Below are 25,727 nucleotides of genomic sequence, written 5' to 3'. Positions count from 1 at the left end.
CTGAGCAAGTTCCATGCACGGAAGGACACGAACAAGGAAAGAACAAATAAATTTTCTGCTTAAATGAGACGAGGCCAAAAGTTATGACAATTGATGTTCTAAATTTAGGGATGTTAAAATCATATTCACCTGCCCTAATAAAGAATAGAACAAATTAGAAGAATACAAAGGGGAAAAAAAAACAAAAACACTTCATCATCATGCTGGTCATCGTCAATATTTTTGTCCGGATTCCAGGAGACATGGAGGGGAGTGTTCATCAAGACTCTTTCAAGTTTCTGCCCAGTTTGGCATCTGAATAATGAATGGATGTCAGGATAATTAAAACAGCTGATAACAAGGCTGAAGCAAAAGTAACAAGAGATGTGATTCCTGCATGTGCATTGATTCCAGAGGGTATTTCCCACACAACCGGCCTACTTCTGGATTCGACTCTGTCATCTCTTAACATCAGTAAACAGCTCTGATTATGCGACTTTCCTTCTATGCTGCAGCGCATTAACACATTGGGTGCACTAAATTCAACTCTTGAGTAGCCACTTTCATCTAGGGGCTGCAAAAAGAGGCAAGTTTTAGTGTCCCACAAGCAAACATTGCAGCAGTTTGGTTGCTATTGAAATACATTAACAGACTTTCCCATGTTCAAAATGAAGATTCAGTAAAAAATTATTTTAAAAAAATAAATAAATAAAATAAAACTTGAATATGATCAAGCCAAATTTGAACTCTTTTTGCGGGCAATAAAGGCAAACCAGCTATCATCCAATACCAAGGAATTACACTTTTTTTTTTTAATAAGAGCTGCTTTGGGACTTGGTTGGAACTGCTGTCTTTGGGACTATAACTATGATAAATAATAGGTGCACAACAACAACAACAACAAGCCTTAACTCCCACTAAATGAGGTCGGCTACATGAATCCTTTTCTGTCAATTCAATCGATTGAGACCATTTTCCTCCACTAGATTAAGAGCTATTAAATTTTTCCTCACTAATTTATTCCAAATTATTTTAAGCCTACCCCTACCCCTTTTTCATGCCAGAAACAATAACTCACTCCTTTTCACAGGTGCATTACTAGGTATGTGTTTAAAATGCCCAAACCATCTTAGCTGCTCCTCCCTTGTCTTGTCTTCTGTCAGTGCTATGGCTACATTATTGCGTAAATGCACATTCCTTAAATTTATCTTTTAATATTATACCACTCATCCACCTTAACATTCGCATGTCGACAACTTTAACTTTTTATACACGTTGTTTCTTAGTTGCAACCATCTGAACTACAAAGCATAACTGGCCTTATAGCTGTTTCATAGAACTTTCCTTCTAATTTTAAGGGTACTTTACGATCACACAACACGCCTGACACACTAATAGATGCACTAAAAATAATAAAAATGCTAGCAAACTAATAGGATGCAAAAGCAAGTAAATTGAGAAATACTTGCATGGGATAGTCCCTTCACATAGGATTTGATACTATCTAATCCCACGTTGCCAAATCAGCTATACATCAACAAGCAATTCCATTTGTTGACTGGATTAACCGTGAATTCACTTCGTTCTCAAGGCTAAGTGGGCCCCACTGGCTAACTTTTTGCCAACATGACAACAGTTGATTGGACAGTACTGAAACCTGCATGGAGGGACTGTCCCTTGCTCGTATGTTTCAGTACAAAATTGCCTTGCACTTCCCTAGGAGAACTTGATTATGTCTGGCTTTCAACATGCCATTTAGCTACATGCTTAACAGTTTACCTGGGTTTTAAAAGTTGAGATGCACATCAAGCAAGAAGCAAAACATCTTTTATTGGGCTTAGAATCCTCGGCAGCCCAGCTGAAAAATCACCACTGCTAAGATTGAGACCTAAAATGATGCGCTTGAGCGCAGAGTACCTGCTTTGTTCCTGTGTTGAGTCTTGTCTTAGACCTTTGCGAGAGGACTGGTGAAAGTCTAGGATAGTACAAGTTGAGGACGAGGAACAGGAAGCATAACTCAAGTCAGAATTGGTTGGCTTGGAAGTCTTGACAGATGCAAGGGAAAAAAGTGCAGAAAAAGAAACTTCGCAGAATAAGAAATTGGTGAAGAAGGTGAGTTTGGTGGGTAACTAACTGCTTTTCTGCTTGCAGGTTCAAATCCTGCCAGGTAGGATTCTGCTCTTAAACTCCTCAATACTACGTTCTAATTGCTCCCTAAAGCTTCTATTCATGATATAAGACAAATATAAAAGCCTTGTCCTACCTTAATACAAGTAGCTAAGGCTACCTCAATGCCCCAAAGTGAGGATCTGGCAGCTCAGGGAGCAAGGATAACCATAGATTCTACAGACAGGTCCCATAACTGTGGGAAGTTCTAGTTCTTTACAAGACAAAGTGGAATTGTAGCAAGCAACTGTGCCCTGACCCCTGAGTGCGATCCTAGTTATACTCAAGTAAAAATGAATACAAAGCAAATTTTTGGGTTTAGTATTACGTTTTATGACTAATGAATACTCAAGCCAACATATCTTCACTACTTTAGAGGCCTTTGTGAGGCACCAAAAGCAAAGCAAAGCAAGCATAAACACAAACAAAGGATAAATTTTTAAAAACTAACAAATAATAGAAAGGACGGCTCAAGCATGATATGAACTAAGGCAGGAGGGGAGGAGAGTTCCAATGGGATCTGAGGTGGGTAATTTTTATGCTTCGTTTGTCTCCTCATAAGAGTCCAAAAGGTTTAAGATTTAAGGTATATGTTACAAGATCACATCACACTTGTCCTAGCTGGCATTGGTTATACCAAAGCAGAATTGAAAATAAAAGGTTATGAATCAAAGTAAGAAGAATGCGGTTCTCCTTTCCTTTCTCTGGCTAGGTGAGAAGGATATTTCGAGGACAAACAGCAGTAGAACAATTCACCCATGTACCATGAGCAGATCAACTTCATATGTGATTATGAAACACACCAAACTGAAAAACTAAGTATGTCCTAAGTAGCATTAGCAGATCGACTCTTTAACTCATTAAAATAATAATCAGAATTTCCAGGAATTGTAACCTATTTCCCCTCATTTCTCTTCTTAAGGATAACCTTTTCACTTACCGGATACCGTGCATGTAATGGAAGCTCTATGTCAAATTTAAATCTGTTCTGTCTTTTTAAAATATTGGCACCAATGTCCAAGTGAATCTCAACAAGAGATCGATTAGAAAGAAATGAAGGTAATTCCAAATTTGTGTCCCCAAAAACAGCTGCATCCGTAAACACTGCAAAAAAAATTTATGCTTTGAGATGACTGAAGCAGTGATTCAAACATTGTGTCATCTATTTGTCTTTCTTCAAGAATATGTAGCTTACCACCACACTGAAGAAGATGTTGTAGCTCAAATGGATCTGCAAACACTCCCAAGGGCAACCTTTCAATGATTAAGACCTTGCAAAAGTGTGCAGGAAGATCATATATGGAATCTTGCTGGACGTTTATTTTGACAGATGAAAATAGCCGACGATGAGAACCTTCACCAACCAGATAGCGTTCCAGGATTGACAGTCCTAGCAGATGACTCAGATTTTCTGGCACATCACATGAGCCAAGAGGAAGTTCATGGGACATGAAATCTTGGATATCTGAATCAAGCAGGCTATCATGTTTCTCAAAATAAGATTTCATAATATATTTCTCAAAATAAGGCAAAGCTCTGAAATTGGGGTCGTTGGAACCAAAATTTGAATTTGGCCCACCTACCTGAAAATTAAAATAGAGAGGTATTATAAGCTTAAGAGTTGATAGATCAGAAGTGCAGGCTGAAGGAACAGTAATCCCAAGATAATGCTTCAATTTTCTCAATGCCAGGAAAAGAAAAAAAGAATGTGTGTCTGTGTGCGTGTTTATTTTTTTTGCACCATACACACCTGAAGTTTCTGAAGTACTGTGCCGTGTCCATTCACCACATCAAAAGAATATTGCTCTTGCAACTGCCCCATCTTTTAGTGTAATTTAAATTATATGTTACTAAAACATTGTTCCAAGCACACATTAAAGTAAGAAAGTATCCATACTAGATAAACAGAAGACATATCTTTTTTTAACCAAACTGTCCATTATCAGAAAAAATGTTGCTGGGCTGCCCCCATCATTAAAGTGAGAGAATATTCTAAAAGCATGTGCAATAGATACAAAATTATCGTTTATCAGACGAAAAAAATTTGACTAGTAACAAACTTTCCTCATGTTTGGGACATCATAATCAAATGGATTCGAAGTAGAATATAATGAAAAATTTTATGGCGAATAATGTAAAATTATAAAGATCCATTCCATTAAATTACACTGTTATATAAAAACCAAATCATTTGTGATTCCTGGATCATAACCAGTGTTGTGCGGTCTGTGCCATTAGTTTTCCATATTTATGTGGCATGATATCATTTTAAGTTCTAACAATTTGGGTGTTAAGGGCCCTAGTCTCGCCATTTTTGAGAAGCAAATCAAATTGATTTCTAAGAAAGGACAGTTCTAAGTGGCAAGATTTTATTTTTCTTTTTCCGAAAGAGGTGGCTTAGATTTTTCATAAAGGAGAAAATATAATACTCAAAACAACAATTCAAACATATGACTGTGAGGCCTAATTTGCTCCCCAAAAGCAAGAGAAAGCCCTAATTGAATCAAAAAGTGAAAAGATAACAATGTGATGAGCTAATCAGCTAAATTGATGTTTGTTGGCTGTCACTTCAAGTAATAATCAGCAATTGAACAAAAATATTGAAACATGGACTTAAATATCCAAACAAAACTTTAGGGACAAGGAGACGTCTGACGTGTAGATATGCTAAAATTGAAGCTTAAAATGCAATGATAAATTTAAAATGAAACTCAAAAAAAAATTATTAAAATTCAAATATTTATTGGTAATGCAGCCAACGCTGATAACTGGAGTTAAAGATGAATTACTAGAAGAGCCGCTGACATTTATGATCAAACTATTATAAGAATGATTCAGAGTTGAGATAAGTGATTTCCCAATCACAATACGGTTAAAAGATTAAACCCAATCCTTTTACACATTATATGCGAACTTAACAAGCATAATTAAGAAAAATCCCCCATTGTATATTTGTATGTTATTCTCCAAAAGCATCTCATACTTGATGGGATTATAAAAAAGGACATTAAATACTAAATCTTTTTCCTTCGGGTACTAGACAATAAGTTCACGAGAAAAGAGTATAGAAGTGTGGAACTGTTGTTAATCAAAAGGTTTTGATAGCAAAGATGAAGACTGATTGGCAAGAAATTGCCAAAGGAGATAAATTTCATTATGGATAATAATTTTTAAGGTCTAGGATTGCTCATTTACTAGGAATCAAGAGGCTACAGCATGTTTTTCAAGCATAATCATCAAGTTTGGTTCCTTAACAAGCCATGCTTGAACAGTATAAGGCTCTGCAAAAAGGCAACCCTGTGTGGGGATACCACAGTTTTAAAAACCAGACCAGACCGGCTAGTCCGAGCGAATTGGACGAGAACCAATCACTTTCCCGATTCGGGTGGTGTCACAGAAATGTGACGAAGTCAACCTGGACAGACCCGGTTGACTGGGCCCAACCCAGTGAACTGAGTGTGTTGACCCATTTACGTTAAGGGGGGGAGGGGGGAACCAGAGTCACAGCCTATGCTGGGTTTAGAACCCAGGACCACCTCCAGGAGGATTAAGTGCTGCCACTGAGACAGCGGTTTGCCTGTAGAATTCTTCTCAACGAATTATATATATAACCAAGTTACTTTACATACATGCAAGCCTATTAACTTTTACACATGACCAACTTAAATACTACATTTTTTTAATAAGACAAAACTCTTCTCTCTGCTTTTGAAATTTTTTTTTAACTCTTAAATATGACATGGTAATTAATAAATTTTAAGAATATTCATATATTTATATATTTCACCTAAATTATTTCTAGTAATGATCTTTCTATTATAATTAGTTTGCAGGTTATTATTTATCTGGCCACATATTTGTAATATTGTCTTTTATTGTTTTAAATATTATCATATATATATATATATATGCTGACATCATTGGTTTGACCACCGCTGTGACATGCCGGTTTGACCAGTCCGACCAACCCACTGACTGTACCGGGTTGGCTACTGGCCCGGGTTTTAGAACCATAGGGAAGACTGATTTAAGGTACCCTTGAAGTTCAGTCAACCATGTTTTATTTTTATTTTTTTTAAAAGTCAACTTTAATGGTTGTTTCTTGTGTTTTTATTCTTATTCTTCTTTATTCTTACTGGGGAGCAAGGTTATTTATTCTGCACCAGAAACTTTCCTTTCAACATTCTTAAATGCTGTGATAACAAGTTAAGCCAAACCCGGCCCAAAACCTCAAATCAATCTGGCTTCAAGTTGAGTGAGAGCTTAAGAAAAGCCTGAAATGCTCAAGACTTGGCTTGACTCACATAAAACCCTACAGTTTATGAAAGCAATCTCCACCCAACTCATACAGTCATACAATTATGGCCAAAGCTACAGTTGCAGAAGAGCTAATACCTCTACTCCTGCTTGACTTGGCCTGTATTGAGTTCAAGTAGCTCAAAGACTTCTAATCCATCACTAGAGCAACTTATGAGCCTAATCAAGCAGTTAACTTTTCAATATATTTTATGCAGTACAAATATATATAAAGAGAATATAGTATCTTATTCCATTAAAATTACATAAATAGCACGTAATTTGTACTCAAACTCAAGTTTGACTTTAACTCGATCATGAATTGAATGATTTGAATCAATATCAAGTTTGTTTAGTATTTTATCAAGTTGAGTATTGGGTATAAAAAGAAATTCGACCAAGCTCAGGTTGATTTCCAAGACGTGAGTTCTTAAGTCAAGCTAAGTTTGAGTCATCACTATGTCCACTTGCTTTGGTTTGATTGCATCTCCAAAAGCCCAACACTTGCACATGAGGGGATGCACACAGGGACAGACACAAACGGAATAGAGGGGAAAAAAAGAATAAACAAAGTAAATATCTCGTATTGATTTCTCATAGTATATATGAACAGTGAAATACATGCTCTCAAAAGAAAGCAACTAACACATTCGCATGATGGGGAGTCACTGCCTTTGAGCAAGGACATAACCATGCAAGTATGCAACTAACAAAGTAGGCGGGGCATGAGCCAACTCAAAGGCTCAAAGCACATGTGGTATGTCTTACAGGATGCAGAGCAGAATTCATGTAACTCCAAGACAGATGGGCAAAGAAAAATAAATACGATCAATGAGGAAAACATAGCAACTGCCAACCCTTTACCGTCAAACATTCATGAAAAACTTAATTCAATAAAAGTGAATGCACAAAACTACTGTTCTAGCCAACTAACCTCACTCGAAAATGGAGAATTATGCTTGCAAGAGCCGAATCCAGCAACGAGTATCAACTGGACTCCAACTACCAGATAAATTTGCACTTTAACACAGTATTGGGCTTCCATAGAGTAACTGAAACAGAGGGAAAAAAATGAGATAGCGATTGCAGTGTTTTCTGGATTAAAAATGCTAGACAACTCAAGGTTCCCTTACCCTGCCAAAAAATCCTTACTATCTTGAAGGTGGGGTTGGCTTCTGTGCCTACATGAATCCTCTTCTATCATTCTGAGGTGATATCCTTCAAAAGTTGGAGAATTGTAAAATCCTTACTATCTTGGTCCAAGTTATTCTAAGTCTACCCCTCCCCCTCCTACCACTACTAACATGAACTCACTCACTCTTTTTAGCACATTATTTGGCCTAAGTTGCAAATGCTGAAACCATCTTCACCAGCCTCCCCCCATCTTTGTGCCTAACTTACCATGAATATGTTCATTTCTTAATTTATTTTTAGAGTTATCTCACTCATTCACCTTACCTCTCACCTCAACTTCTACTTTTGGATATGCTGCTCCTTATAGTTTCCCAACATTCTGAATCATATAACATAGCTGATTAGCCAGTCTCATAGCCATCCTATAGACTTTTCAATTCAGCACTCTATGATCACATAACACGCACAAAGCATGCCATTTTACCCAACTTGTTTTAACCTTATGCATTACATCTTTTTCAATTTCTCCTTGAGTTTGCATATTAGATCCAAGATATCTAAAATTACTAATAACAAGAATTTCTTGACCATCAAGCTTAATATTTTCTCCAATATTTCTCCTAAAATGACTAAAATTGCAATTCATGAATTTAGTCTTATTTATACTTATCTCACCTTCTATATTCTAATCAAAAGCTTCTCTTCATAATCCATAATTCCAAGTTTGATTCTAATCCACATTTAGCCTGAACAACACATACAATGAACCTCATTTTAAATATTGCTAATAAGTTCATTCACCTCTTGTATTTTAACTCAGATAATGAATTTTGTAAGAGAAAAGAAATGAAAATAATATAAAAAGAAAATCAATTTTTCTCTCTATATCAAACACCATTAAGAATGAAAATTGGGTCAAATGTGATTAAAATTTAGAAGAAAAAAAAAAGGTTAATGTCATACAATAAAAAAGTTGCCCACTGATTAACTCTATATGTTATTTTTCTTTCACTAAACAAGAAAAAATGAACTCCTTCATATTTAATTTCCTTTCTTTAATGTTTTTCAAGCTCACGGGGCCTATATTAGTATAGAAGTTACATAACTCTACGTTATTTTTCTTTCACTAAACAAGAAAAAATGAATTCCTTCATATTTAATTTCCTTTCCTTTAATGTTTTTCAAGCTCACGGGGCCTATATTATTATAGAAGTTACACAACTAAGAGGTTTCTCCGTGTGGACCATTGTCTTCACTATGCCATCTGTCTGCAAGTCCCCAACTTTCATCTAAATTTCAATCGAATAGCAAATAGCCCAAATGCTTAACCCTGAGTTTGGGAGCATAGAATTTGGGGCTTGGATTTAGATTTGTGTGTATTTAGACTTGGATTTGTGTGTATTTGAACAGATTCTAGTGTGTTTTAAAAGGCGTTCTTGAGGCGTTTTGGGCCTAAAACGCCCTGAGGCGTTAGTGGAAATGCGTAAGTCCTAAAAGGCGTAAGCCTCAGGGGAGAAGTCTCGCCTTTTTACGCCTCAAATGCCAAGCGTACGCCTTTCGGGATTCTTGGTTTATAACCTAAAATAAACAGGGCAGAACCAAGAATGCGTCGAAAGCCCCACCCTACCTCTCTCCCACGAAGCTTCCTCTGTTCTGCTCCCTCGACGAAGCCTCCAGCGAGTCTTCTCCCCGACGATAGCCTCTGCTCTCTCTTCGACGATTCCTCCAGCAGCTCCTCTCTCTCCGACGACTCGACAGCTGCTTCCAACGATTCCTCCAAGCTTCTCGACTCTCTCCGACGAGTCGACGTTCCCTTCCAAACTCTAATCTTCCTCCGACGACTCCTTCTACGTATTTTTTTTCCCTTCGACGAACGCTTCGGAGCTGTCGTCTCTCTGCAGCGACCCTCTGCAGTATCCCCTCTCTCCGCGACCCTCTCACCCTCTCGTACTCCCTGCCACTGTTGGCTGCAGCTGGCTTTGAGATTAGAATCTTGACACATATTTTAAATAAACATATACATATTTTTTGTGTTTGCTAGTTAAAACTTAAAATTGAAATTATATTTTTTGTTATAAATTGATTAAAATAAATAGAGATGAGCAAAAAAATAAATGAAGACAAGACCAATATTTTACGTGGTTCAAATTATACCAATTTTACGGGCGGATGAGATTAAAATTTCACTATTTTGAAAGAAATTATAATATGATATGGAACTGACCTTATACAAGATATCTTTATCTTCTTTTTATCCCTTCTTCACTTAATCTCTCATCTTCTCTTATCCTCACTATATGTCTACTTACATGGAAGTATCAAATGTGTGTCTCAAATGAGAAAGGGCAATATGGAGAGTTAAGCATTTATTGGGGAAAAATCTAAAGGGTGGATGATGGGGTGAAATACACTTTATTAATATAAACATATAGAGTAGGTTTACATGGGACATGAATTAGTACAAATATATGGGACAGGTTCATAGTTGACACATGGGACATCCACCTATATTTCATAACACTCCTCCTTAAATGTCACCCCATATATTAACTCCTTCCGTTAATATTTTTAAGATGTCTCATTCTAATAAGATTAATCAATTTCTTAAATGTTATAGTAGGTAAAGTTTTGGTGAACAAATCCGCTAGATTATCTCTTGATTGGATCTGCTGAACATCTATATCATCATTCTTCTGAAGTTCATGTGTATAGAAGAATTTTGGAGAGATATGTTTTGTTCTATCACCCTCTATGTATCTTCCTCTCAATTGAGTCATACATGCAGTATTGTCTTCATATAAAACTATTGGAATATCCTTAATTGATTGAATATCACAATTTTCTTGAATATAAAAGATCATTGATTTGAGCCACACGTATTCTCTACTAGTTTCATGGATAGTTATTATTTCAGTATGATTGGAAGATATTGTTGTAATCGTCTGCTTTATTCTCAAATAGCATTGAATGTGTTTAATTTCATTCCAACGTTGTCGAGTAGGAACAGAGTCATATATTACTAGTAGATTTATAACAAATGTAATCTCGGGTCTTTTACAATTTGCTAGATACATCAAAGAGCTGATTGTTAGAGATTTATACTGAAAAACATGCTTTATGTAATCGGTTTTAGTATTTATTAATAATTTTAGTTATTCCATGTTAATGAGAATCTTTGTAAGCAATGTTTGCCTGATATTATTTATTTAATGATTATGCATGTGTGTCTTTCTCAAATGAGTCTGATTTTTTCAAAAGTATGCTGCACAATCTCTGGCCCTAAAATCTAACTTTCACTAATCTCATCCCACTATAACAGAGATCGGCACCTCCGACCATACAACACTTCGTACGGTGTCATCCCAATACTAGCCTGATAGTTGTTGTAAAAGTCAAGGTGTAGCCCCAAAAGGGGGGTTAATTGGGTTATTAAAATTTCCTTTTAATTCTTTTTCAAGAATCTTCAATCTCTTGTTAATTTATCAAATACACAGCAAAAGCTAAGTTATTTAATCAGTCCACAAATCAATAATCAATCAATCAAATAACCAGACCACAAAATACCCAATCAAGATATGATATGCAGCTCTTTAGCAATTTTCAACTTTTGCAAAAACTTAAGGTATTTGTTTGTAACCCTGTGTATATATGTTTGTTTCAAGCCTGTAGTGAATGAAATTGTTTGCACTCTCTCAATTAAGATTTTCACAAATAATTAAAACAACGTACTCCTTTTTGGGTTTCTGCAAAAGTTTAATCAAACGTACTTTCTTAAGTTAAAAGTCTTCTTAATCTCAATTTTTTATTTTCAACAACTTGCACTGTGTAAACATATAACATAATGTATATATATGCTGAAAGTAAAAAGAAGGGTAAGAGTGAGACTGAGATTTTTACGAGGTTCGGCTTATCCCCAACCTATGTCATCGCCTTAGGCCAATACCACCTAAGGATTCCACCATAGCACTCTTTTCCAGGCGGAGCAAACCTTTACAAATCCCTCCTTAAGGGTAGAGCCCCCTCTTCAAGTGATACCCCATGCTTGGTCCAATGATCCAAACAATTCTTAAATCGTCAACAACTACAAGAGACAATAAACAATTCCTGTGTACAATGACACTCTCAAAAGAGTAGATTAGTACAATTAAAAGCATTATATACTTCAATATTAAATATTAAAAGAAATAAGATTGAAGCTCAAGAGTGATTTCACCAAATTCCTTCTCTAGATGAGAATCGGCGATTTAGTAGTCTAGAACTCAAAAAAAGATGATCAGCACTTCAGATTTTCACATCAATTTAGTTTTGCATAGAGTGAGAAAGAGAGATCTTTAAGAGAGTAAGAGAGTTTTCAACTTTTGAACAGATTTTCAATTTCTTAGTATAGTTTAATTTGCTAAAACATGTATTTATAGGCTTCATAAAGGTATTTTTGTGTTGCCTAAGATTACTTGTAGTATTTCCCAAGTTTCTATAAAATTTGGGGCACAAGAAACCTTAGTTTGAATTTTAAAACATTTAAAAATTATAATTGTTAACAGTGTTCAGTAGACTGAGGTATCAGGTTCAATCTTCTGAAATTCTTTAAAACACTGAAATTTTTACTAAAAATAGGGTTAGTCGACTGGGGTATCAAGGTTTAGTCTTCTGAGGCTATACTGCCTCTTCAGGATTTCGTCAAGAAATTCTTCAGTAGACTAAACTTAATCTTCAGTCTTCTGAGGAAATTCTTCAGTAGACTGAAGATAAACTTCAGTTGTCTGGGCAGTTAAAATTATGGTTTTTCAGTTTTAGTTTTCAAAAATTCTTTACTCTCTTACTTTGATTTATAAAAATTTTATTCGAGATTTTATAAAATAAAGTCTCTAAGTCCACAATGACCCCTAAAGAGCTTCAATATATATCCACGTGATATTTCAATATGAAGTACTTACATTATTTGTATTAAAGCCTTAAAACACTTTAAGCTTGAAGTCTTCCATGGTATTTTTGCTTTGAATCCCCTTTGACTTAATCTTTGAGTCAGCTTTTAGATTTCCACATACTTTACTCATTTTGGTGTTGCTTGAGCTTCCTTTGGATCACTTCAAATATGAATGTGGCTTTTGAGGCCTTAGTGATCTTAAACTTTCATTACTATACTTTCTTTTGAACTTTGTCTTTTAAGTATTCCTGAAACATCATTACTTTAACAACACATGTTAAATCATCATTCATTTGTTATTCGTAGGCTCACCAAGGATTGGTCCTTAACTACCAAAAATAATATTTATAAACCTAACTGTATGGTAAAAGATGTGAGATCTTCACCGACCACAAGAGCCTAAAATACTTCTTCACACGAAAAAAAACTAAATATAAGACAGAGAAGGTGGTTAGAGCTAATAAAAGACTATGATTGTACCATCAATTACCACTTAGGAAAAGCTAATGTGGTAGTTGATGCACTGAGTCGGAAGTCAGTGAATACGTCAGTATCAACAATGGTAGTTCAGCGGCAGATCAGGATGGACCTAGAATAGCTCAGTATGGAAATAGTGGAAGGAAATCAACAGGCATTCATCGCTAGCCTAGTAATTTAGCCGACCTTACTAGAGAGGATCAGGGTAGCTCAGATGAAAGATGTAGAGCTGGTGATGATAGATAAAGTACAGAGTGGGTTGGGGATAGATTTTAATGTCTTAGATGATGGGGTAGTGAAATTTCACACCAGGATATGTGAATCATGTAATGACCCCGAAAATGTATATATGATTAAACCATAATAATAATAATAATAATAATAATAATAATAATAATAATAATAATAATGATCATTAAGTTAATATCAATACGAATGCGTTTCTCTATTAAAATCCTTGTTTTCATATTTGATGCCTAAGAAAGACCTTGTCTTAGCGGTTGGCTTGATCAAAATGAAATTTCATAGAATAAACAGGGTAGACACTATTTATACACGTAAATAAGTACATATACATAAAATAATGTTTTGACTGACATAATTTGTAAAAATATATGATAAAATAATAATAATATAGGTATCCTATGCTGACCCACAAGACCATGTGGGGCTCACATGAGTCCCAAAGTTGTGTGGGGTCCACATGAGTATAAAAGTTGTATAGGACCCATAAAATCGTGTGAGGACTATTGGAGTTACGTAGGACCCACTTGGGTCTCGAAATTATGCGGGGTCCACAAGATCATGTGGGGCCCGTATGAGTTTTTTAAATTCGAACTTAATTCTTTTATATATATATACACACTAAAACATAACTTAAAATAATAACAACGATAATCATAATGATTTTAAAAAATTAATTAATTAAGTAAATTAATTAAAAATTAATTAAATGGGAGTGTCGGCAAGCACTCTCATTTTACTCACATGTACCCCCATCCCCATCTCATACCTCCCATCCCATGCCCATTTCTTTATTTTAAAAAAATTATAATTTTACTCATCTTTCCACACTTTTACAAATTTCATTTTCTTCCTCAAAATTTTCCTATAAATAAGAACCTCTCAACCTTCATTTTTCACAAAAAAATTTTAAAGGAAGAGAATGATTAATGGGTGAAAAAATTAGTGGTGGAGGAAGAATTTTTTTATAATTAAAATTCTCACTTACTCACTCTTTCCGATCTCATTTTTTTTAGAGATATTCGTTGTGATTATATCACAAGTTAAGTAAGAGGTAAGTAAATTTAATTGTGTTAGATTTTATTTAAAATTTATACTCGAGTTTATTTGTAAGTAAATTTGATTATGTTAGTTATTTTCATAAAATTTTCCCGACTTTTTTTTTACGCTTATTTAATTATACCAATTTTATCTTTAATATACTTGCGTTTATTTTTGAGTTAAGAAATGTTCTAAACCCCTTAGGTGTTTTACAACATTAATTTATATTCAAGAAAATATATTTAACACGAAAAACGTGTGGCATGAGTTAATTTCTACGTTGCATATTTTACGAAAACATGACTAAGATGACATGAGTTTATTTTTATGTTGCGTATTTCATAAAAATATTAGTAAAAATGAGATTTTTATGATATTATTTTTAATTGTATAAATTATATAATTGTAGTAATCCAAGAAAAAATAAAAAATAAAATAAATAAATAAATAATAAAACAAAATTAAAATTAAATCAAATTGAATTAAATAATTAACTAAATTAATAATTAATTAAATAATGATAATCATTAATTAAATTATATAACATAACATATTAATATATATATATTAATATAATATAATATATTATTATAATATATAATTTATATATATATATATATATATATATATAAAGGACAACTCTCCTGAAGCTTCTAAGCTTCAGGAGATGGATTTGCTTATGCACTCACACCCCCCTGTGAGAACTCCTACACCAGTTGCCTCTCTGTCTCCGTCTCTCTCTCAATTTCTCGACGAGCTTGCGGCGGATCGGGAAATGGAAACGGCGGATCGGGAAATGGAAGGTGCCGTTGGATTCCTAACTCCGCCACCGATATTTCTATTAGAGCAGATTTGTCATGGGAACGACTTAAGTACTACTCTTGGGGAAATGTAACTTTTCTCTATTTTTTCAATTTCTTTTTAAATATGCTGTTAAATCGACAATCAGGTACCACCACGTGGTCCTATTCACAATTGTCATCATTTTGATGTGGGTAAATTTTCAATCGAGGTTTTCTAAACCCCACTCCAAAGCAAGAGCGAGATTTGAGAAATTTGGCAAATTGGTTATATTTGCGGGTATAACTATTAATTTAGAAATTATGACCCTAGGAAATATTTAAATAGTATTTTATTTAGAAATAATTTAATGGAATTAAAGTTTTTGAATCAGGGTCCGAGTGAGCGCCGCAGGCATCTGTGTGGGATTTCTGTCGGTGTAGTTCGAGAATTCAGGTAAGGGAAAATCATATATTAAAATAGATTTTATGAAATTAAAGATAATAAACAATGTTATAATATATATGTTTTGGTGTGAATTATTAAAATGTCAATCATGTAAAACTATGATTTCTGAGCCTAGGACCATTTATTTAGTTATGTACATGTGGAAATGAACTGATGAAAGTGAAAAGTAGTTTCTGAGGAATTAATGTAAGAAATGAAATATATTTTCAGCATATAAATGTTAAATGTGGTTTGACATATTTTATAGGAATATATATATATATATATATATATATATATATATATATATACATGAATTTTACTGCTAAACTGTGTGTCATGAGATTCTGTGCGAATATATGTTAAATGTACGAGATGTAGGTTAAGTAAGTAATGCTTTATAAATAAAATATGATATGGATTATGCTGCTTGTGTATGTTAAATGCAACCATGTAAATGTAAAACAGCTAAAAGACAGTCATGTTAGCAGATTCTAGCGCATTTTTATGTAGACTAACTGTAGCAGATTCTAACACATTTCTATGTGAACTAACTGTAGTAGATTCTAGCGCATTTCTATGTGGACTAACTGTAGCAGATTCTAGCGCATTTCTATGTAGACTAACTGATGATGACTAAAGACCGGCTGTAGTATGAAGGAATGAAATGAAAATGTCATGCAATGAAATCACAATGCAATGAAATGAAATGTGAAACATGAACGATGCAAATGGGAAAGAGTCACTTAAAGTGAAATGTAATGTAATGTTAAGTTATGAACATGAATGGATATGTATGATTAAATAAAGACAAAATGAATTATGTATTATGATATGATTAAATAAAGACAAAATGAATTATGTATTATGATATTAGAAGCATTTATCTATGTAGAATATACTTTGATTTGGGCGGGGTGTACTCTTCGCCTGAGGGCTTGCTGAGAAAGGTGAGTGCACTAGTAGCGTTAGATGTGGCAGTTGCTGCATAACGTACTAGGGCAGAGGGAACCTACTTGTATGGGTGGGTAGATTTCCCTATCCTTTGGGCCTTTTCCAGTAAGCTATTGTTGAACTGTGTAAGTACGAGATCAATCTAATACTTGAGGGCTTACTGAGTAAGGTGAGTGCCCTGGTATGCTTTAGTTGTAACCTTAGGGTTACCTAAGTATTGGGGCAAAGGGGTGCTACTTGTATGGGCGGGTAATCACCCATATTCTTGGGTAATCTCGTGGGTTAAATATTTGCATGTGATTGTTTAGGTTCAAAAAATGATTTTAATGTTACGTGATGATTTGAAAATGTAATTAAAATGATATCTATTTACCTCATGTTGGCCACACGCTGTTTTAATATGTACGTTTCTTCCCTTACTAAGATGTGTCTCATCTGAATATGATTGTTTCTTTTTCAGGACATCCTCGAGGTCGGTCTTAGGGAGCTCGAGGGTACTTAGTTTTGAGAATTATAAAGAAACAGGGTACATGTTAATAATGTTTGGGGAATGAGAATGTTTATGTTTCAAGTCTGTGGAGAAAATAATGTTTGTGAACATACTGAAATGTTTTGGAGATATATGTAATTAAGGAAATGTAGATGTTGAAGGATATTATGATTTATGGATAGAATTAGGAAACTCTGGTATTATTTGTATGATTGAGGTTCATAGTTGTGTTTTTCGCTGTGTATGTATGGTTTAATTATGGAATATCAGGGATTTTATCAAGTATAACGCACCAGACCTGGGTTTAAGGGTTCGGGGCGTTACAATAATAAGATGTTTTCAAAACTCCATATGGCTCAGATGATACAGAAAATTACGAATGCTCGGTACTGCAGTTTAAAGTTTAAACAGATCAGACTGCACCCACACTGTTTACAGAACGGTTTTATATGACAGTGGATTTCTCCTAAATGCACACATGGGTCAGACCAGGACCTAATAGGGAAAATCTCACTTAATGATAATGAATGTTGATTTAGTTTGACTGGCCAGCCAGTTAAGTTCAGTTTTCGGACCGCACAACCCAGTCATGGGGGTAAACATGACTTACGTCTAATAGAAACATGACTTATGGTTAACAAGTCTAAGGGTGATTTTTACAATATATGTATATACATATTTAATTACGTGTAAAGAGTTATTGATAATTTGAAGGAAAAATATATGTTTATATGAACATGACAATTTTTGTGGTTAAATGATGATCTAAAGGAAACATATAAGGATAAGTATATATGTATATAATTAAATATTATAGTTACAGTTTTAAGGTTAAAAGTTTAATTTAATAATTACAGTATGTGGTTATAAAATTTTACTGTTGTAGTTGATGGTAAAAGTTTATGTAGAAAATTTTAAATTTACATTTATTTTAAAAGCAATTTTGAAGTTATAGTATTAAATATTATTTTATGAAAGTATAATATTATAAAAGCTCATTTTGGCCACACACTAATAATAATCTTATTTACTTACTGAGCGTCGTCTCACCCCAATCATTATTTTATATTTCAGATGATTTTGAAGAGTTTACCTGAAATCTGGCGTAAGTGCATGGGCGGGAGTAGAAAGAGCAGAGTAGAATAAAAATTAAGTATAATACAATTTAGAATATGTTTGTGTATTTTAGAATTTTAAAAATTTTCATGTTAATAGTTGACACATATATTTGTAATAAAACTAATTAGTACTCTAGTAATAAAAATAATTTAGATTTATGTGCGTCCGCTAAAAAATTTATATGTAGGAACTCACTTGGGTTCGGGTCCTTACATACCAAATGACGTGGAGATTAAACGAACAATTCTGGAAGAGGCACATCGCTTTCTCTATGCAATGCATCCAGGGAGTACTAAGATGTACAGAGATCTGCGGGAATTTTTACAGTGGAATAACATGAAGAGGGAGATTGCCCGATTTGTAAAAACAGTGCCCGACATGTCAGCAGGTGAAGATCGAACATCAGAGGCCAGCAGGATCGTTGCAACCACTTCCCATTCATGAGTGGAAGTGGGAACACATTTCCATGGACTTCGTCACAGAATTATCATCAGCACTTCATGGACAGAACACCATCTGGGTGGTTATTGACCATCTGATGAAGACTGCCCATTTTGTTCCTATTGGAATCAACTACTTCATGAACCAACTAACAGAGTTATATGTTTAGGAGATAGTAAGACTGCACGGTATACTAGTGTCCATTGTTTTAGACAGGGACCCCCAGTTCACCTCCCAAATTTGGAAAAGTTTGCGGAGAGCTTTGGGAACTCAACTTACCTTCAGCACAATGTTTCACCCTCAGACAGATGGACAGTAAAAAAGGACAATCCAGACATTAGAGGATATGTTGAGGGCATGTGTGTCAAGCCCCGAACCTGCAGATGGGTCCCATATGTGAATATAGTAACCTAACATGTCTCTGTATCAATTAAAACATGCATGATACAATACCAAATGAGGGTCCAACCCCGTGGGGTACACGTAAACCCTATTGTAATGCCCCAAACCCTTAAACCCGGGTCCGGCGCGTTATACATGGTAAAATTTTGATAATCCATAATCCATATTATATGCAGTGGAAAACATAAACAAAATCTCCATATAACACAATACCAGAGTTTACTAATTTCTATCTATAATCCAAAATATTCATCCAACACCTGCATTTCCATATATACATACATCTCCAAAAGCATTTAAGTATTTTCACAACCATTTCGTTCTCAACAGACTTAAAACATAAAAACTTAAAACATAAATATTTACATTCCCCAAAGTATTATGAAAATATACCTTTTCTCTTTAAGTTCCTAAAAATGCTAAATACCCTCGAGCTCCCTAAGCTCGACCTCGAGGATGTCCTGAAAAAGAAATAATCATATTTGGGTGAGACATATCTCAGTAAGGGAAGAAACATACATATTAAAATACCGTGTGGCCAACATGAGATAAATAAATATCATTTTTATTTCATTTGCAAATCATCATATAACATTGAAATTGTTTTCTGAACCTAAACAATCACATGCAAATATTTAACCCACGAGATTACCCAAGGATAGGGGTGATTACCCGCCCATACAAGTAGCACCCCTCTGCTCTGATACTTAGGTAACCCTAAGGTCACAATTAAAACATATTAGAACACTCACCTTACTCAGTAAGCCCTCAAGTGGTAGATTAATCTCGTACTTATACAGTTCAACAATAGTTTACCGGCAAAGGCCCTAAGGATAGGGAATCCTACCCGCCCATACAAGTAGGTTCCCTCTGCCCTAGTGCGTTATGCAGCTACTGTCACATCTGAAGCTACTAGTGCACTCGCCTTACTCAGCAAGACCTCGGGCGAAGAGTGTGTCCCGCCCAAACGTAACATGTTTTACATACATAAATACTTCTAATATCATAATACATCATTCTTTCCATCATTATTCAATCATTCACATTCTTTCATGTTCATAACTTAACATTTCCTTGTCTTTCACTTTAAGTGACTCTTTCCCATTTGTATCATTCACATTTCACATTTCATTTAATTGCATTGTCATTCCTTGTTATTTCATTTCATAACATTTTCATTTCATTCCTTTGTATAACAGCCGCTCTTTAGCCGTCATTTGTTAGTCCACATAGAAATGCGTTAGAATCTAACACAGCTCTTTTTAGTTGTCATCAGTTAGTCCACATAGAAATGAGTTAGATTTGCTAACCCGGCTTTCAGCTGTTGTACCTTTATATGGTTGCATTTACATACACAGGTAACACTGTCCATATCATATTTTATTCTCATTGTTTTACTTACTTAGCCTACATCTTATACATTTAACATATAATTTGCACAGATTCTCATGCCACACAATTTAGCAGTAAAATTCATACATATTTCTCATAAAATAAGCCAATCCACATTTAACATTTACATGCTCAAAATACACTTAATTTCTTACATAATTCCTTAGAAAATTCCTTTCACTTTCGTTCGTTTACGTTCACACATACATAACTATATCGACAATCCTAGGGTCAGAAAAGATAAATTTCATGGCTGGCATTTTAAACCCACATAAGAAACATATATACATAAATAACACATGTTCATTTTTAATTCATGAAAAACCTGATTTAATATATAAATTTTTCCCTTACTTTGTTTCTCGAACTGCACCGACAGGGACTCCGAAAAAATACCTGCGATGCTCACCCAGATCCTGAATCAAAAATTCTAATTCCATATAATTAATTCCGAAAATATTATTTTAATATTTTCTAGGCCCATAAATTCTAAATAAATAAATATACCTTTAAATATAGCCAAATTACCAAATTTCCCAAATTAATTAATTAATTTCCCCAAAATACTACCCATCTAGCCTTCCTTAGGCTCCACACACCTTAAATTAACATTTAAACTAATATTTAATACTCCCACTTAATTTTCTAAATTATGTTTGCGGGGCCCAAAATTACACCTGCGGCGCTTACCCGAGCCCTGAATCAAAAATCCTAATTTCATTTAAATTATTCCTAAATAACATACTATTTAAATATTTTCTAGGGTCATAGTTTTCAATTTACAGTTATACCTGCAAATTTAACTAATTTGCTAAATTTCCCAAATCCCACTCTCGCTTTGGAGTAGGGCCTAGAAAATCCTAATTGAAAAATTACCTACGTCAAAATGACGACAACGACGACGACTAAGACCATGTGGTGGTACCCTTTCTCCGATTTAACAGTAGATTTAAAGCAAAATTGAGAAAATGGGAAAAAATTACCTTTCCCCAGGAGTAGTGCCTAAGTCGTTCGCACGACCAATCTGCTCTAGCAGAAATGTCGGTAACAGAACCAAGAATCCAACCGCACCTTCTGTTTCCTGATCCGCTGCAAATTCGCCGAGAAATTAAGAGAATGAGAGAGACGGAGACGGAGTGGCTGGCGTTGCGTAGATAAAATTTCAGAGAGAGGAGGGGGGGGGCGTGTCTGTTCTGCAGACTTCTTCTTCTTCTTCTTTCTTCTTCTTATCCTCTTTACTTTATACATATATATATATATATATATATATATCTTATTTTAATTATTATTTTTTTAAATCCAATGCAATAATATTTAATTTAACAACTAGTTATTTAATTATTTAATTTATCTTAATTTAATTTAATTTCTTTAATTTTTATTTTTTTAAATTAATTTTTTTTTCTTTTTCCCACATCATTCCTCTTATTTATTTATTTGTTATTTTATTTATTATTTTTTTTTCTAAATTATTTTAATCCTTTTAAATTTTCGGGTCTTTACACCTATACACATTTACATACCTATCCATACTCATCAAATATGCAGCGAAAAATATTCTTTCTATATATACATCATATCATACCAGAGTCTATACAGAATTAGAATATACGTTCCCAAAATTACAGTACATACTCCAGGTATCCAAAAAACCCAACAATGGCAACTTGGTTACAAAACTTGTACTTACACAGGTACTAAACGCAACTAACCGACACCCCCGCTTCTGGATGCTAGGACGCTAATTTCGGCTACCCAAAGGACTTGAAAAATATTTGTATATTTAGGATGAGACACCTCTCAGTAAGAAAGAAAGCAGGTTATATTAGTGTGTGACATACGAGTGTTATTTCCGCGTAAAACATAACATAATATAATATAGTACGATACAGTTCAATACAGTTCCAATGTTTTTCACAAATCCGTTCCAGTACATACGATAATAAACATACGGTCAGTGTTGTTACACTAAGCACCCAATTACCCTGCGATAACCTAAGCCTCACGGCGATAACGTTGCTAATACGAGTGCCCGATAACCTGCGATAACCAAAGCCTCACAGCGATATCGTTGCCACTACGGTATAGCGCACACCCATTGGTGACCATCCGAAAAGAACATACGATATTTCACACCCTCGAATATAGAGCCGGACACTCTAACCCACGGTAATTAGCCGAGACATGGCGTTAGCATACGGTAATTAGCCGCCCCTAACTGATTCAGCATACGGTAATTAGACGCCCCTAGCTAATTTACAAAACTTGGAACAATTTTGGAACTCATGTCCCTATATTCATCAGCGTACGGTAATTAGCCGCCCCTAGTTGTTTTTACAAAACCTGAAACATTTTACATACAACAGTTCATTCCACACTTATTGGAGTATACAACAAATCATATCGTTTTTCAATTCAAGAATACAGTTTAATACAAATATGATTATGGTCATCTCAATACTATAGTTTTAATACAATATACGATTTCTCTAACAAAATAGAGATGATACTCAAAACCTCCAAATTTTCCCAAAAACTGTTTCTCGAAAATCTCGCATTTTCACCTTATATATTTTCCTAAATAAGTAGTCAAAACATACATATGATTGTAAACTATAGGTTTACTGATCTCGATTTCAAAAATAAACTGATATAAACATAATCCCCTTACCTTTTCCCGAATATCAAAACACAAACTCTATGGCTCCAAAACTATGAACTGAGACACCAAAGCCTAAACAACCAAGAACAATACTCCCTTACAATTCTTACTACTACACATATTCCGAAACGAAATTGAAATCGAACCTTACCTCAATTTTGGGTCAAAACCCAAAAATCCTCGAAACGAGATTCCGATCAATTAAAAACGTAGAGCTTCTCCCCTCGATCCACGTGGTAACTTCGGATCGTTGATTCCGGCAACCAACAGCTTGAAATCCTAGAAAGAGAGAAAGAGAAGTTTCGAGTCCTAGAGAGAGAGAGAGAGAGAGAGAGAGAGAGAGAGAGAGAGAAAGAGTTTAGCTTTCTTAGCCATGAAGCAAATGAAACAGATATTTATAGCCCCTTTGACCCGGCCAACTTCGTCAACGAGACAACGCCTTCATCGATGAATCATCAACACATTTCGTTGACGAATCGGCTCCTTCGGCGACGAATCTTATTCTGATATTTTACAACATGCTCAGTATCTCTTTGTCGATGAGGCTCTGAATTTCGGCGACGAAGAGTATGAGGGCCTTCGTCAACGAGAACAATGGCTTCGTCGATGAAGCCTGTAAAATTTACCTTTTACCCTTTTGTTATTATTCAATCTACATATCTCGGGTTGGGTTTTTACAACCTCCCTTCCTTACAAAAATTTCATCCTTGAAATTTGTAACCTCTCTTTTACCAACTCAACTACATACCCAAATGCATACTCGACTCTAGAAAGAGACAGCGGCCACCCACATAGCAGTCTCGTCCCAAATACATACATACCCTCACTTATGGTGGAGGAATATCATGGTTACATACATACATTGTCTCGGGAGCTCACAATATTACAAAACTCTCCCAAAGACTAACCACACAATGCTACTACGATAACAGAGTATTACATATATACATACATACCCATACCAACCCTGCTGTCAAAACTACTACTTAGAACAGTTGCGGACATTTCTGGCATATTTTCGTTTCTAACTCCTAAAAAGCTTCCTTAACCACGTGATTCCGCCACAGTACCTTCACTAACGGTATCTCCTTGGTACGCGACTTCTGAACTTTACGGTCCAGAATCTGAACGGGTATCTCCTCATACGCTAAAGTATCCTCAATCTCTAAAGACTCGTAACTAATAACATGTGACAGATTCAACACATACCTCTTCAACATGGAAACGTGAAACACATCGTGGATCCGTAAGAGCTCTGGAGGTAGTGCAATCTTGTAGGCTACTGGACCCACTCGCTCTAGTACTTCAAATGGTCTGACATACCTCGGGTTTAGCTTGCCCTTCTTCCCAAATCTCATCACCCATTTCATCGGAGCTATTCTCAGAAATATTTTACCCCCAACCCTGAATTCCAACTCACGACGGTGAACATCTGTGTAACTCTTCTGCCAAATCTGAGCTGATTTAATCTTATCCCTGATCAAACCAACCTTCTCAGAAGCTTGCTGTACGAGTTCAGGACCCAATATCTGCCGTTCACCGACCTCATCCCAATACAAAGGAGACCGACACCATCGACCATACAATGCCTCGAATGGTGCCATCCCAATATTAGCCTAGAAGCTGTTGTTATAGGTAAACTCCACTAATGGTAGAAACTGAATCTAACTACCATCGAAATCTAATACACAAGCCCGTAACATATCCTCCAAGATCTGTATCGTTCTCTCTAACTATCCATCATTTTGGGGGTGGAACGCTGTACTGAAAGTAAGCTTCATCCCTCGTGCTTCCTGTAAACTCTTCTAGAATCAAGAAGTAAATCTCGGGTCTAGATTTGAAACAATGGACACCGGTACCCCATGCATTCTAACTACCTCCTGCACGTACAAATCTGCTAGCCTACTCAAAGAGTAGTTAACCTTCATCGGTACAAAGTGAGCAAATTTTGTCATCTTATCCACGATTATCGAGATGACATTCTGCCCATGTAGTGCTGGTGGCAACCCGGTGATAAAGTCCATGGAGATGTGCTCTCATTTCCACTCCGGAATACTTAATGGTTGCAACGATCCTGCCGACTTCTGATGTTTAGCCTTTACCTATTGACATGTCAAACATTGCTTCACAAATCGAGCAATCTTTCGTTTCATGCCACTCCACAAAAAAGATTCACGCAAATCCCGATACATTTTTGAACTACCCGGATGTACTATATAAAAAGAAAGATGCGCCTCCTCCAGGAACGTCCTTCTTATAACCTCTTCGTTTGGAATGTACAGCCTGATCCCGAACCTCAATACACCTCCCTCGGAGATGTTAAAGTCTACAACCAACCCTTACTGCACTTTCTCTATAACCTCTACTAACTCCGCATCATTAGCCTGTGTGACCTTAATCCTCTCAAATAAGGTCAGCTGGATCACCAAGTTAGAAATGAAAGCCTGATGGTTACCATCCACCAACTCCACGCCAAGACTTTCTAGATCCCGTCTCATATGATGCTGATCTACTGCTGCAGATACTTACGCATGCTCTAACTTCCGACTCAACGCATCATCTACCACGTTAGCCTTCCTCGGGTGATAGCTAATCGTGCATGATCAGTTTCAACCACCTTCTCTACCTCATGTTCAACTCCTTCTGTGTGAAAAAGTATTTGACGCTCTTGTGGTTATAATGTTTTATATTAAAAATTTTATTATATATTTATATTTAATGATATCATGATATTATTATTTTTTAGATTTGTGTAATATATATATATATATATATATAAT

At 35.3% G+C, this 25,727-nt stretch overlaps 1 protein-coding gene across 1 annotated transcript; it reads right to left on the bottom strand.

The window, feature by feature from the left end:
• Nucleotides 1-36: 36 nt before the first annotated feature.
• On the bottom strand, nucleotides 37-24,317 carry LOC131163365 (uncharacterized). Its single transcript, XM_058119961.1, has 7 exons — nucleotides 24,157-24,317; nucleotides 22,238-22,325; nucleotides 9,203-9,567; nucleotides 7,376-7,493; nucleotides 3,341-3,728; nucleotides 3,086-3,249; nucleotides 37-553 (listed from the first exon to the last, which is right to left on the bottom strand). Exons 1-7 carry the CDS (start codon nucleotides 24,315-24,317, stop codon nucleotides 260-262), a joined length of 1,578 nt encoding a protein of 525 aa, XP_057975944.1. The 3' UTR covers nucleotides 37-259.
• Between the last annotated feature and the right edge of the window lie 1,410 nt (nucleotides 24,318-25,727).

Source organism: Malania oleifera, chromosome 9 (genome assembly GCF_029873635.1).
Source record: "Malania oleifera isolate guangnan ecotype guangnan chromosome 9, ASM2987363v1, whole genome shotgun sequence".
In the NCBI taxonomy this organism is placed as follows: Eukaryota; Viridiplantae; Streptophyta; class Magnoliopsida; order Santalales; family Ximeniaceae; genus Malania; species Malania oleifera.
The sequence above is the reverse complement of the archived record's forward strand: the minus strand, read 5'-3'. Positions and strand labels throughout refer to the sequence as shown.

What these genes read in the sequence shown, in the direction of transcription:
- LOC131163365 (XM_058119961.1), bottom strand. Translation starts at nt 24,317, where the DNA reads ATGAAATGGGTGATGAGATTTGGGAAGAAGGGCAAGCTAAACCCGAGG. An exon ending in ACATCTTCTTCAGTGTGGTG is followed by an intron (nt 3,250 to 3,340) that starts GTAAGCTACATA and finishes TTTTTTTTGCAG; the next exon opens with TGTTTACGGATGCAGCTGTT. An exon ending in CATTACATGCACGGTATCCG is followed by an intron (nt 554 to 3,085) that starts GTAAGTGAAAAG and finishes CTCTTTTTGCAG; the next exon opens with CCCCTAGATGAAAGTGGCTA.